At 39.5% G+C, this 14,444-nt stretch overlaps 1 protein-coding gene across 2 annotated transcripts in view; it reads right to left on the bottom strand.

Annotated features, from left to right (window-relative positions):
- TRIO (trio Rho guanine nucleotide exchange factor) overlaps positions 1–14,444 on the bottom strand; it is a 242,151-nt gene that overhangs the window by 174,469 nt on the left and 53,238 nt on the right. For both annotated transcript variants that reach the window (XM_057390375.1, XM_057390374.1), the window contains exon 2: positions 211–285. In XM_057390375.1, coding sequence (XP_057246358.1) covers positions 211–285 — 75 coding nt within the window. The remainder of the gene's footprint in view (positions 1–210; positions 286–14,444) is intronic.

The raw sequence follows: 14,444 nt of genomic DNA, 5'->3' as shown, positions 1-14,444 counted from the left end.
AGGACTTAACACAACCAGAAATGTTCAAGAAAACACATACCACTTCTACTGACCCTTTCAAAATGCTTATGTTGCATTCACAGTATCCAACAGGAATCAGTGCTGCCTAGTTCTTCATTAATTTCATAATGACATTTGAAGTATTTAAAATACCATTTTAAATGCTACTAACAACACAGTTGGGCATTCTACAAGAGAAAATAWCTGTACCTGAAAGGTATGCAACTTTTTCCTTTAAAATTGGCAATACTTCCATAGCTTTCATTTCATCATTTTTGCGAAACCCTGAAAAAGAAAGGAAAAAGATAAGACGATTAGTCAGAAATTCAGACAAGCCCAGCTTCTACATTTAATTAATGCACTGAAAAAAAAATTTACCTTTGGAATACATTCCGAATGTTATGGTTACAGGAATTAAGATAATCTTACAATAAAARTCTGCCAAAAAATAAACTAAACTGTAAAAATATATTAATGGACAAGCCATCACTTTGATTACCTTCACACAAATAGCATGGCCTGTTAGCAAGCCTCAGTAGAAAACAGGATACCAGATTTAKCCTTTTTCATCWGTTAATAAAAACTATCAGATGGATSCTGTASCTTTTATACATTCCAAATCCCACTTTCTTTTTTTGTTCAGCAAAGAGGAAGAGTATCAAGCTATTAAGAGTAGGTACGCTTGGAACAATTACCAGTTTAAAAAAAAACCAACAAAAAATACCCAAACCAAAAACCCCACCCAAAACCCCACAACAACAAAGATAAACAAACAAAAACACCCTAAGAAAAACCCCACCAAAAAAAACCCAACCCACCCAAAAACCACAAAAAGACCAACCAAAAATCCCCAACACTATTTACATGCAACTTTCTTTAAATCACTTCTGTAAGCAGAATTATTTTCTGCTGCCTGACAGRATCAGCATCTGGCAACTCAGAGGACATTTTGTCATACTAACTCGATACATACATGGAGTATGAAACAGTGCCCAAGGTGAGTGATTACAGTCAATGTTGCAAAGCAGCATGTTACCAGCTTATCCCTCTTCTCTGCTTCCTATTTCTACTATTCTTAATTCTGTGGCCACATTCTAYAGTTCTTCTTTCTTTGATAAGGAARATTTAGGAASCATTTTTTAACCTTRTWTTTCAYCTGTGCMATACAGAATTGGTCATGTTTAGGCCTATTTTCTTCATCTTACAAGAACTGGATGATACAATATATCTTCCACTAACTTAACTATACAGTCCTTCCCGGTATGTTTGGATTCATGCATTGTTTATAATAATCCCGTACCCAAAGAAAGTACCTCAGCTGGGTTAAGAGGGAAGTGCTTTGCTTCTCTATCACTGTCAAAAYACAGAAGTGCTATTAAGACAGCCCAAAGAGCTTGTTATGACACAGTAGCTGTGGTCCTTCAAAGCAACAGTTAAAGCCACATAGAWGGTAAAATAAATTTCTTAATTTTAGTTTTAAGGATATGTACAAGAACAAAGTCTGGTGAACATGTGGCAGTCTTTCCTAAAATAWGTTTTTCTTCATCTATGTCTCTAGAGATGGTAGAAGAAGCTGCCACTGATGTCCAGCATGGAGGCCTCTTCCCCCTYAAAATATCCAAATGTTTCATATTGTTTGGTCTCAGGTTCTGAGCTTAAATGAAAAAGCTRTGCATTTCTGAGCTAAAACTTGAAGGTATCAAACTGGTGTCATCAAATAACATAAGAGTTATACTTAAGGGCATCATATATGTAAATTACATCACAGGTTTTCTACTCCAGATAGCAGTAGTAAGACCTCTGTGCCACTACAAGATCTAGTTATGGACACTACCCTTCAAAACAGACCCAGGATGCACCAAACACAACACCCAAGGGTCAAAGACAGTCAGGTGTTTGATTGTCATCAGCTATGAAGCTGTTTAGCCTGAAGAACTGCAGAAACACATGACACGAGGCAGAAGCTTACTAGGATTACAGTGAGAGGTTTCTTAGATGGCAGGAAATTCTGTAAAGYGAAAAACTGTGAAGCAGCACATAGGATTGCCTGTGGGAAGACTAYGACCTATCCAGAACTGGGGATTTTTAAAACAAGCATTCAGACAAATGTCTGTCGGCAACAGGTCCCTCAAGTTCACCATAAGTGAAGTGTTCAACCAGGGTATTGTCTCAGCATTCACAGAATGCAAACAAAAGCAAACAAAACAAATCAACTTCCAGCCAGATGGAAGTTCCCTGGCTAGCTCCCTGTTTTTCCATGAACACCACAGACCAAAAACAAACCCAAAATTCAGTACACATTCTCAGAAAGGCTAGACCAGGAAAACTGGTTCCTTGGGTAACCACGCAGCATGAAGCTACTACATGATGGACAGTATTTTGCAATTACACCAGACTGGCAAGTAGTGCAGAGTTTACTTTCACGTCTCTGCTTAAGAGTCATGAAAGAGTCTAAGACATAGCCAAAGGAACCTCGTGCATTACCACTCCTCCTGAGTACTGGCTATGGGTTATCAGCCTTCKGCTGAAACTGCCTACAGTTTTGTTCCTACTGCGTTTCTGTTATGGACTAAAGCTCTAAACAACTTTGAAAAAAAAAGCCTGGGCTTAAATAAATTACTTAAAAAGACAGCCAATACCCGTTTCCACCTTGAAATATTTGGGCTTCAGTGGACTGCAAAGGCATACAGGCACACTTCCAGAGTTATTTTTTTTTATGTGCTTTGAGCTACCCACCATAAGCTTAATGCCAATTTAGCATGCTCAGCTTTCATATCAACCATGGCAATTCCTTTTCTTTACAGTRTATTTGGAGGTAGAAAACACTTTCTCCTCGCCTAAAAAGCATGCAGAAACTAGTGCCGTACTTTGCTGTCTCTCTTAGCTCAAAATTACCCAAGACACTGATGTTACCGCAATTGCTCGCTCATATTTCTAAGCCCTTAAACTACTTCACCTCGGATGATGATGCGCAGTAGCTGCACGTTTTATTTTGCCTGTGGCATGTAAGAAGCGAGAAACATTTAGCTAACATTTCTCTGACTATTAAGGGGCCGCTCAAGGTAAACACCCTAGCAAATACGTTAGTGCTTGGCTCATGTTGTGCATCTGCATATCCTTAAGGCTGACTGCCTTGGATTATCATATTCCTGCTGCTCTAAACAGTCTATTTTTATTCCAGTTCTGCAGTGTTAAAGCTTAACTGAAAAGACTGTGGGGATTACAACAGATGAAAGAATGCTGGGGAGCAAAGAGGGTGAATACGACAGGAAAGTATCATTTTTATCTCCAACGAAGCAATAATAAAACAAAAACCGGCAATATAAGCAGGTCTTAAGGGCTTGGGGTGGGTCCTCCCTCCCCCTTTTTAAAGCCTCTTCTCCACAAAACATTAGCGGATGCGAGGATTTGCGGATTTAATTTAAAAAAAAAAAAAATTAAAAGGCATTTACCACACTCAAATGAAATGCCATAAATATCTGCACCAATCTCTCCCTCCACAGCTCAGCATCCTCCGCGCCAGCCGGCTGCATCACATGTTCCTGAGGGTGATGTCATCCCTGCCGGGCCGGCCGGCTGCAGCTCCCGCCGCCGCGGTGCCGCCGCAGTGCCCGCAGCTCCCGCCCGCACCGCGCCCGGAGCGCGATCCCCGAGCACCGGGGCAGCTCGGCCSGCACCGAACTATCCCGCAATTCCAGCCGCTCCCATTCCCGCGGCACACGCCAGTSCTCTCAGAGCACAGCACGCACCTATGGCACATATTCGTGCTGCTCTGCCTAAAAAAGGCACGCTTATTTTAGAAGTGCTGCTTTCAATATTAAATCCTGCATCTTTTAAAGATTATTTCAGTCTTAAACAGCAAAATYATCCTTGATGTTTTCAATACATATTAATGGAATACTCATTTCACAGTTTTGCGTTTGTAATAGGTAGTATGTGCCCTTCTGTTGAAAAATGCACCATACATGCTTTTCCCTACCAGCAAAGAGGGAAGAAGAYCAAATTATGCTAATAAATATTTAATTTCAGTATATTCAGCAGAATAAGTAACACACGATTATGTAGTCCATTTCAATATAAGAGGTTCCCCCCCACACCCCTCACGAAGAATTACACAATTACATAATCCCTTGAGTTCTATACAGCCTTCTACTAAACAAAGCCTTATCAAAAACCAGCTATTTAAATGTTGTATCACTCAACTAAAGATCTTCAAAACATTCAAACAAGAAAGGAACATCACCTAAATGTTTTATACATCGGAAAATTAAGAAGCCTTCCCCACAAACAAACCATTTCCTCTGCCTCCACAAATTCAGAACCCAAAGACACCATCAACTAGCTAAATACAAAATACTTGTCTATATTAACCCTTTTTCTCATGCTGTATGAASCTAAAATATTTTCCTGCAATATATTAATTTATCCAAGTTAAAAGACCCATGAAAAGACCGCATTTTGGAATAGAGGCAWAAGTGGAGGAAGTTTCCAAGAGCCCTTTACTTGAATGGCCAGAACAACCCCTTCYCATTTGGACTGCAAGTGTTCCCAAATCCCATGGTCGCAGAGCGGCGCATCCACCTGCTCTGGAGACCAGAGAGTAAAACTGTGTAACACGGCCACCTTTTGCCTGGAAATGACAGCATTCCAGTAACTCTGCTGCTCTCCAGACACCCAGCTTGCTGAACCAAAGCAAACTTCCCAGAGGTACTGAAATACATCAAGAAAGTCACCTCTAGAAGGGTAACAGGAAATGGGTACTCAGGGCACCACTTCACACAACCCAGACAAATGCTGGATTAGCCTAATGCTGAGGCTTCCTTCACCCACAGGAAACAAGGTAACTGTGCTAATCATCCTGCACTGCAAAGATCAGTAACTAGTCAGACACACAATTAAGYGGAGCAGATAAAATTACCTTAAACACATATTTTAAGGTAACAACTTGATTACAGAACTGTGATACAAACCAATGTTGAAAACGGCTTCTCCAAGAAGCATTGCTACCCCAGGAACATTAAAGTGTTTACTTCGGAGTTAGCTTCCGTGATGTGCATATTTCAGTCATGTAAACAAGCATAWAATAAGGAAACAGAAATTAAGACRACAAAAAGRCTCAGAAATTGAGACTAAGAGCAGCATCTCTGAGCCAAGAGGTTGACCAAGCACCCATCCATTGCTGCCACACATAACTGACTTGAATTTTTTCTGAAATGTGGCTGAAGACAAACACAAACAATAAGAAGGAATGCTCTCATCCTGAAAATTCACACTCTTAATCATAACTGCTTTTCACCTTGCAACATAAAAACAAGACCTTTGAACAGGCACAAACAAAAACAAGCCAGATTCAATCCARATTACTTTGATGCTTTAGGCTCTCTTTGGACTTCACAATGACTCTGTCATGTCATCAACAGAAAGCAAGTGCCTTATCTGCCAGGCTGCTCACTCTAGTACCAGACCTTCAAATCCCCATTTCTCCTTTGACAGAAATCCCATGCTGAATCGAAGAAACATCTTTCAGTGASTTACTTTCCAACAGGGCACTCTCTTAATTTTAATGGACCTATTCCAACGGACTTCTGCTCAAAAATCTACATGCTATGCTAAGTTCTAMAGGAAGGAAAAAAGAAAACACCCATAGAAATCGCACTCAGAACTGCTRATTACCTATTACTAGGTAACAACTGGACTGATTTAGGTTAGTCTTAAGTGAAAAGTATTTGCTAGAAGAGGCAGAACAACCTCCCTTGGTGGGAAAGGCACTGTTTCCCAACCAAAGCTGCAATGGCCCTCATCCAGGCAAGGCAGCTGCAACTGCAAACCATTCTCCACAACTCCTTGCATCCACTGGTTAGTTCTTTTCTGTTAAGCCTTATCACGGAATCGAAAATCTCAAAACTGTGGCCAGTCAACATTTATGCAAAAAGAACCCAAGATGTTACTATGTCTAGCATTTTTTTTCTATTTCACAGCATGAAATAGATGTATCAATGACATGACTCTGAAATCTGAGCTTTTCCCCCTTATATTTGCACAGCTATCTTAGGCTTATTTCAARAGAAATTGCTTCTTAGTTAATCAACCAAGAGGAGAARAAAAAAAAAAAAAGAGGAGGCATAGAGAAGTTCAAATATAATAAAATTAATTCATTATAGACTGATTAGGGTTTCATTATTTGCCCCTTTTCATTCCCTATATCACAAGATGATGACATCCTGGATGATTKTAAAGATGAGGTGAGAAAGAAAACTGAACTTTCATAAGCAGCAAATGGCAAAAACCCATCAGAAAAGAGAGAATATACCCCAAAGGGGTGGCAAAAGCAAGCAAAAGGTAACTAAAGTTAGTGCATGTATGGGATTACTGATAGCATTCCTTGATTTCAACTCAAGTATTTTAAGTGCCAATTTCAGTTTTATGGTAGGCTTAACTTCTGGATGCAAGTAAAGGATTCATAGAGCAATCAGAGCTGTCAATTCACCAACTSCACTGTTATCGCTTCCCGTTATAGACATTGCCTACATTCAGTGATGCTCAGCAATCTCACACCATCTTTCACATTGCAACAAAGCAAGAGAATTTGGGAAAATTATGGTGAAGACTGCAATTCTGTTCTCTTTTCTCAAGCTACATGAGCTTGCAGATGACCAGTTTCAAAATCATCTCAGGAACACTAACTTCAAGTACACCTATTATGGCATCTTTAAGATTATAGAACTTTCTTCCTAAAGCAAACAAGAACTATCAGCAGGATTTTTAATGGCATACAGATCACTGACCAACATTAGTAGCCTTGGCATTCATTAATTTTTCTCAGYTGAGATTCTAAGATCACCAGGGGACTCCAACAAGGATACAGTTTAGGGGTACATCATCAAAGTGGTGTGATTTCAGAGTTGTTCCAGCAGCCACAGTCATGAGCTTAAGCCTTGTACTCATTTAATGTTAAGAGCCYAGTCCTGAATTCAAAGCAACTGCAGTATACCTTTGACTCCCTCCAGCACTGATCAGCCTCAAGACACACTCATCAAAAAACATTATACCTACAAACTCTCACTTTAATCACAACAGCTGACAGAAATGCCCYTGCTATTCCCATTCTGCTTTGCATTTGATGTACTCTCCATACATGCTGTGGGGAACTGCACCACATCTGTACTGAGCGGGTATGCAAAAGCAATAAGGACGTCACAGAAGCAGCCAGCTGAGAAAAATGACTTGAAGTAAGGAAACGAGATTCATTAGAAGGTTACTAGCTTTAAGTCACTTTCAGGTTTTGGCATTTTTGCTAAGTGTTAAGAGGTTCTCTCTTTACCATTTTTAACAGCCCTCTGCTTTGTCCTGACAGCAAGACACACCTCCCCACTCCGCAAATTATGGGAGGAGCACAATGTCATACATAGAGATGTGGCATAAGAAAACACTGCTAGTGTAGTTGACAGCAAATACTCAGACAAGATCAAATTCACTGTCTGAATGACCTCCCTTATCTTGGAAGCTGGCATACTCAGCTACTCCTCAGTTAGGAGYAATTACCAGGAAACTATACACTACACCTCAGGTGTATACTGCAAAACCTGTTGAAGAGTTCCCTTAAGAATATAAGTTAAAGAAAATTCCAAATACTAAATCATTGCTAAAAATTTCATTTTAAGTGGGTATTGCAATTTCATTTTTTCAGTCATTGCAATTTCATTTTAAGTGGGTATCAAGAACCTTAGAGTTAACCATACTTTGTACCGAGGTCCTTTCCAAACTGAATTATCCTTTGATCCCATGAAATGTGCGAGACAGAAATACAAGCATTCATTTTTCAACTGCAACTTCAGATGAGACGATCAAAATCTGACCAGTTTTCCCCTTTTAAATGGCAGGAACTGTGTTCTTAAATTTTCCTGTCCCTTAACAACGTTCAATTTGTTCCTGCTGTCCTGTGGACRTTGTTGGAAGTTCATTTGTTTTGGTGGGAACTGCTCATCCATCTCTAAGTGCTGCGATACTTCAATTCACTGCCCTGCTGAGGTAGCAAACCTTTTTGTCGGGATGTCCAGAGTAGCACACAGTTCTCACTGCAGTCAGACACTCTCCCTGTTCACTGTTGCTACAGACACTCACRGCTTAGGGGTCTACACTGTCAGAGCTATCAGGAGTGTACCCAGTCTCCTATAAAAGACTGGTTTAACACACAGTTGTTWGAACAACAAGGTCTGTAAGCAATCTTACTTATATCACTGTTCAAGTGAAAGGCAGTAGCTTCTAAATTCTGTGCAGCAACAGCTGGAACATAACATTTTAGATCATGTCCTTTGGCTCTTGTTCCAAACCACCATCTGGAGAAATCTCTTTCCACAGGAAAATTGATGAAGACTACAGCAAGGGCAGTAAAAAAACGCAACATAAACCAGCTTGAAAATCATCCTGCATTGTTTTATCCTGAGCAACAATGGGAAGAACTATTTCCATCAGCCCTGGAATCAATCAAAAATACAAAAAAAAACCAACCAGATTGTGTGTTCTTCAGTAAAAATACCTTCTAATAGCACAAAGTATTATTTTTGGGTTTTCTATCATTCATAGACACCAAGATTAGGCATTTGTTTGTTATTGGATTTTTCCTGTTCTCCACCCTTTTTTCTTTTTAAACACACACACACACACACACACACACACACACACACACTTTTACAACATTTTCATCACCTTATGGAAATACATATGCAAAAATTAGATTCAGTTAAATTCATACTTCAAGATGTTTGTACTTAAATTACCAATTTTTTGTGGAATATTCCTCCCCCCTCCCCTTTTTTTCTTTACAGGATATTTCATATTCTTTTTGTGGAAAAAATAGCTGTTTGCAACAAGATGTATGCCAAATAACCTGATTTGTGAATAGCTCTCATTCCTTCAAATTCCCATTTTATTAGTTTGCAGCTGTAAAGAGCTGGAGCTACAAAAGCCTTGAGACACAGGAAATGTAGGATGAATCCCAGCTTCTCTAACACATTACAATGCATATACAAGAGATCTATGTGAGGAGGRAGGGGGAGATGCTTTTATTCATCCTGCATAGTAAAAACAGCCAAGTTCCTATTCAGTGAAAATACAGAGAAAAAGAATTGTCCACAGCTTGTTTTATACCACCCTTAGCTTCAGATGTGTGGYTGTTAGAAGCATTTAGAAAGGGGCAAATAAACTTTTACATCAGAGCATCTCCCTCTTCTATCTCTTTACTGAGCAAATTTTGCTTAAAACACTGATTAATGTATGCTACTGGTTAGAATGAACCAATACATTAAAGAAAAAAAAAAAAAAGAGTAGTGGTGGGGAGCCCTCAGGGGAATTAATGCTTGGATATTTCACTTTTAGTATGTGAGCGGTTGCTAACAGCAACCTGCGTCCCCCCCTCCCTGTCTTTAAGGGAGAGCAAGATTAGCACGGAACGCCAAAAGGGATGTCCAACACACAGTCTCGTTTGCTCAAGGATTACGTTAGAAATTCTAGCCTGAATTACTCCGAGCAGGTGTGTGTTCTCACCACACATGCCGCGGTAATTAAGAGGAAGGGTTTAAGACAATAGAAGGCAGAGAAGGCGAAGAAACGACATTCCCCCGCCGTGGAGGGAGCGGGGCTGGGCGGCGGGGCAGCGGCGGGGGCGGCAGCGCGGCTCCCCCGGCCGGCGCTCGGCACAGCGCAGCGCAGCGCAGCACATTACAGCACGCATTACATCACCGCCTTTGTGCAGGGCTCAGCCACCGCGCAGCTCGGGGGAGCGCTGCCAGAGCTGCAGCCCCGCAGCCATCCCCCGAACCGCACGGAGGCAGAAAAAGAAGAGATTTGGAGTCACGTCAGCCTTCCACTCCCCGCCCTGCCGAAAATCCTCCCCATCTGATCCCTCTGGGAAATTTCATTAGAAAGAAAAAGACCCTTAGCACGTTTAGCTTTATGAACGGATTTCAGACAAGAATAAACAGAAAGGATTTTGCAGATTGTCACSACTAAGAAAGGGAGATTTCATTCTTCATTTATCAAATTTGTTCTAGCAGATTATCTCCTTCAGATGACAAAGGCAAGCAGCCTGAATCTCATTAGAGCTACATTTAACACAGCTACCGAAGTACACAAATTTAACATAAATCAAGGCTGGGTTTTCTTCGTCAACTCCAACTTACTCAGCCCCTACGTTACTGCAATGAGAAAAGACTAACATCTTGCCTTGACTTTCTTCAATTTCTGCAACCAGCTACACGTTACTATAAATGCAGCATGTCCGCTTTCACGACTCTGGTCAGAAGCATACTCCCAAACTCAGCACCCAAACCCAGCACTTCTCAACAGCTCACCTATCCTCAAGAYATGAGTAAATAAGCTTGAAACTCCTTTTTATTAAGAATATGTAGCATATTCAATACCAAGACAGRCAAGACAAAGCAAGCAGCTCCCAGTGCTATTTAGGACAGAAACCTGCACACATAATGTTACAAAGATATTCAGATAACTGTTTCTACAGCTTTAATATTCACAGGCATTGTCAAACAATTGGTATCTATTACAATAATGTTTCTTACAATTAATTACAATAATATTTCTTAGAGAAGAGCAGTTATTTGGAAGTAGGAGCACTGCATTCTACTCCCAAGTGCRCTACTCAGGTTCTCCTTCAACTTAAAAAAAGATCACGCATAAAATCTTGCTCATTTTATAGACTCAACTAGTAATAAAGCTATTTAAACTGGTCTGCAATTTACTATTCCTACTATTTGCCAGCACAACAAACGCAGCCTAACAGTTGTGAGCATCCATTACTGCTGTGATCTGGTTGCTCCCACTAAAATAAAACAGATAGTTACTTTTCTGTTAGCAGGGACAGCAAGTATTCACCCATCAGCTTTAATCTTCAGTCTTCTACAGCGTGGAAAATACAAAGATGCTGTATGCCCAAACTACCCAGCCATTCACCTCCATAACACCACCTGCTAAATATCAACACTAGCATATGTKTCCTGTATTATTGTATTTCAATAGAGGGCATTCCTCTCATGGGCATGTTCAAGCACCTCTGATCCATGCCTTTAAAGAACATGCTGAGACTCACCAGGCATTATCTTATAGATACCATGTGATACCATCTGCAAATCAGGATAATGACAATTCAACCACTGGAAGTTACAGTATTTTAATTAAGATCACAAAACTGGCCTAACATAAGCTCAATTAAAATGGGTTTGTTGGTCTTCTACTACACTGACTCACTCTACAAAAAAAAATCTAAATGCATATAATTTCCTGGAAAAGCTCTTTGAGACAACAATGGGAGCTAACATCTTAATTGCATTAAAAAGCAGCAAAGTACTTTGGCATGTGTATGAATCCATTACTTCAGAAGTCTACAATGTATTTTAAAAGCACTAGGTAAGATTTTAACAATGCCTCTGCCTTCATGTCTTCACTTCCTGACATCATTACAGACTCACAAAGTTGTCTCTGAAGATTTTAAACTCTAAAACCAATTAGCAGTCTATAGGTGTACTTCTAAGTGACCTAGCAAGCTTAATTAGAAATATTAACTTCTGTAGAGTAGAACAGTTACAAAAGGGCAATTAGTTTTCTCTTAAGCCGTTTTCATCTTTATTTTATTATTTCCACATCCAACTCTTTTCATCACATTAAAACACAGCAACAGTTACCGTATTGTTTACTTTGGCAAATATTTTTATTTTTGCACATTATTAAGTAAGAAGCATTCTTTACCAAAGTGCTTTTGGTATAGAGTCACTTTTGTTATACACAGTCATTCTTACTTCCTTTTGCGCTCCAAAACCCTTCAATAYATCCCATTCAAATTGCCATATCTACTATTATTTAAAAGAAAAACAAAAAAGAATCCTGCRATATTAACTCATGTCAGAGGTTTACTGAGTCTTTTTTTGCCTGGCAGCTATCGTAAGCTTGAACAGGAAGAAGTATCACACTCTTTTTTTCAGCACAAATCATTTTGGTGTAGACAGATAATGAATGTATTTGGGACTCAGCACAGGGGAAGTGCATTCATTCCAACATTACATACCAGAGCATAGTTAGACTGCAGGATCTGGACTGCAACTTCTCCACAACACACTTCCCCGAAAGTTTCCCTAACTGATCATCAAACAGCCTCCTTTCTTATGCTTCCCTAACTCAGCGTATGTGTATCCAACCAACATCACCTAATGAACTGACATTYAAAAATATTCTTCCCAAGTCCTTTCTACACACACTTTATCCTCACTACCACTGCATCAACCTTGCTCATGCTGATGACACTTCACTGTAAGTGTAATAAAAGTAGATGGAGCYTTTTATCCACTGTCCATTTACTCTTCACAACACGAATCAGGAGGACTAGTCCTCTTCAGAAGCTACTTCACAGAACTTGAAGTATGTACAACAGTACGAGATATCTGGAGATCCTTTCTTCCAGCAGATGCTCTGACTTAGCACACTTCCATTCTCACATGAACAGAAACAAGACTTTAGTCCATTACCAGATACAACTCAATCATATACAAATTTATCCCAATTGGCTCAAATCAGTACATTTCCAATGTCAACTGAGTTCTGAATTCAGTAACTGAGCATCAAGCTTCTAACCCTTGAAAGAAGGAGCAGCAAGCAAGCTACCGGGATATATTAGTGAGACAACATTAAGAATCCAAGTTACAGCACCAAATCCAGCATCTCTACTTGCCTTCTTGATAGCTTTGTTTTGTAAAGGAAGTTCACTTAAGATTCAAAATCAACAAAGCTGAAGTTTATTTGGATTTATAGGAAAATACTTAGAATGAGTCCAAAAGACTTCTGACGCAGGGCCAGTATCAGAAGATTAAGTTGCCTACCAAATGTGCGGATTGCTGGCAGATGTGAGATAATCCTGTCCTTACAGAAGGCCTGCTTTTGACCTCTTTGGGTAATTGACTGCTATTAAAATCACTTTTCAAATGACTGTTCTTACATCAAGATTTTTCTGAACTGTCATCCTTCAAGCTTTTGAATGAACTTCCCATGGATATGAGCTCCCTGACCTTACCAGACTTTTTTTTTTTACTTTTCAAATTCAAAACATACTATTCCACATTATATTTGATTGCATTGATATTTAAAAATTTTATTTCTCACAAAGGATTCCAATTAAATGTGACACTCAAATTTACTGTGATTTCCTGGTTTTTGTTGCTGTTGTACTGTTTGAAATGGCTTATGATTCTGAGCAATAACCCTTTATCTCCACCAAATATTTGCTTTGCTACATCCAAATAACAGATTCACTCTTGAGTTATAGCAAGAAAGAATTGCTACAGAGCCTTTGGATAGGAAGTAAAACTTTACAGTCTGCTTCAGTTTCACCATTTCAGCCCAATGTTGCTATCTGTTAGTTCATCAGCACCTGTCAACTGACTACAACTGAATTGAAGGCTTAACTATACAAGAAATTGTAACTTTTATGAAACATATTAATGCAATATGATACAGTTAGGGTAGGCAGGAAGTAAATATTGGCAGCTGGTGGATAAAGATTTACAGGAAAGCTACCTGTAGTTACTTATAGTTTTCTAAAAAGGAGAAAATTAAGCATTAAGCCTTAACCAAAGTGATGACTCAGAAGGGCACTATGAAACTAAAATATGTTCATTTTTCTGGCACAAACATCTGTGCAAACAGTTATTGATAGCTCAGGAAATGGTTGTGCGGGCAAATGTGGGCACACAGGCACTGGCGGACACCAAAAGCCAAGGAATGGGCTTTGTCAAATTCCATGCAACTGCACTGTCAAGAGCATAACTCAGTGAACACTTGCTTTTGGTGGCAGTGCCAGCTTAAGCCAGAGTTTTGCAATAATTACCAGAAGAATGCTGGGGATTCTTAGTTTGATTAATCAGTACCATGTCAGTAGTCTACCACTACCATGTTAAGTCAAATATCTGCAACTCACTTTACAAATTTTAACATTAAAAACAAGTAGGCTAAAATACTCATTTTTGTCTTCCTTAAGGGAAGACTGACTGACAATTACTGGTCAACATCAGGGCATTCCATTCACTTGGGCCTGCGCACCTCCAACAGGAAGATACAGGGATATCAAGGAAATGACTGCTTCTAACACATATGCCCGTAACACACACAGCAAAAGATACATTTAATGTGGACTTATAAAAATATAGACCCTTATGCTTAAACTTACAATCAAAAATCCAAGAGAAAATATGATCAATTCACTCAACACATGCCTGGTATCTCTGCACACTGATAAAGTATAGTACAACAGCAGCACATTAGTGAAAACTTAAGAGCCTGTTCTAGTAATTGACCATAGCTGATCCGGTTCTGAAATGCAGCCCATTAAATACACAGGAAATTAGTTAAGTTAGGTAAGCCAATAATACCCACATATTTCTATTCAG

Source organism: Malurus melanocephalus, unplaced genomic scaffold (genome assembly GCF_030028575.1).
Source record: "Malurus melanocephalus ecotype Western Australia unplaced genomic scaffold, MMel_1.1 scaffold_25, whole genome shotgun sequence".
In the NCBI taxonomy this organism is placed as follows: domain Eukaryota; kingdom Metazoa; phylum Chordata; class Aves; order Passeriformes; family Maluridae; genus Malurus; species Malurus melanocephalus.
The sequence above is the reverse complement of the archived record's forward strand: the minus strand, read 5'-3'. Positions and strand labels throughout refer to the sequence as shown.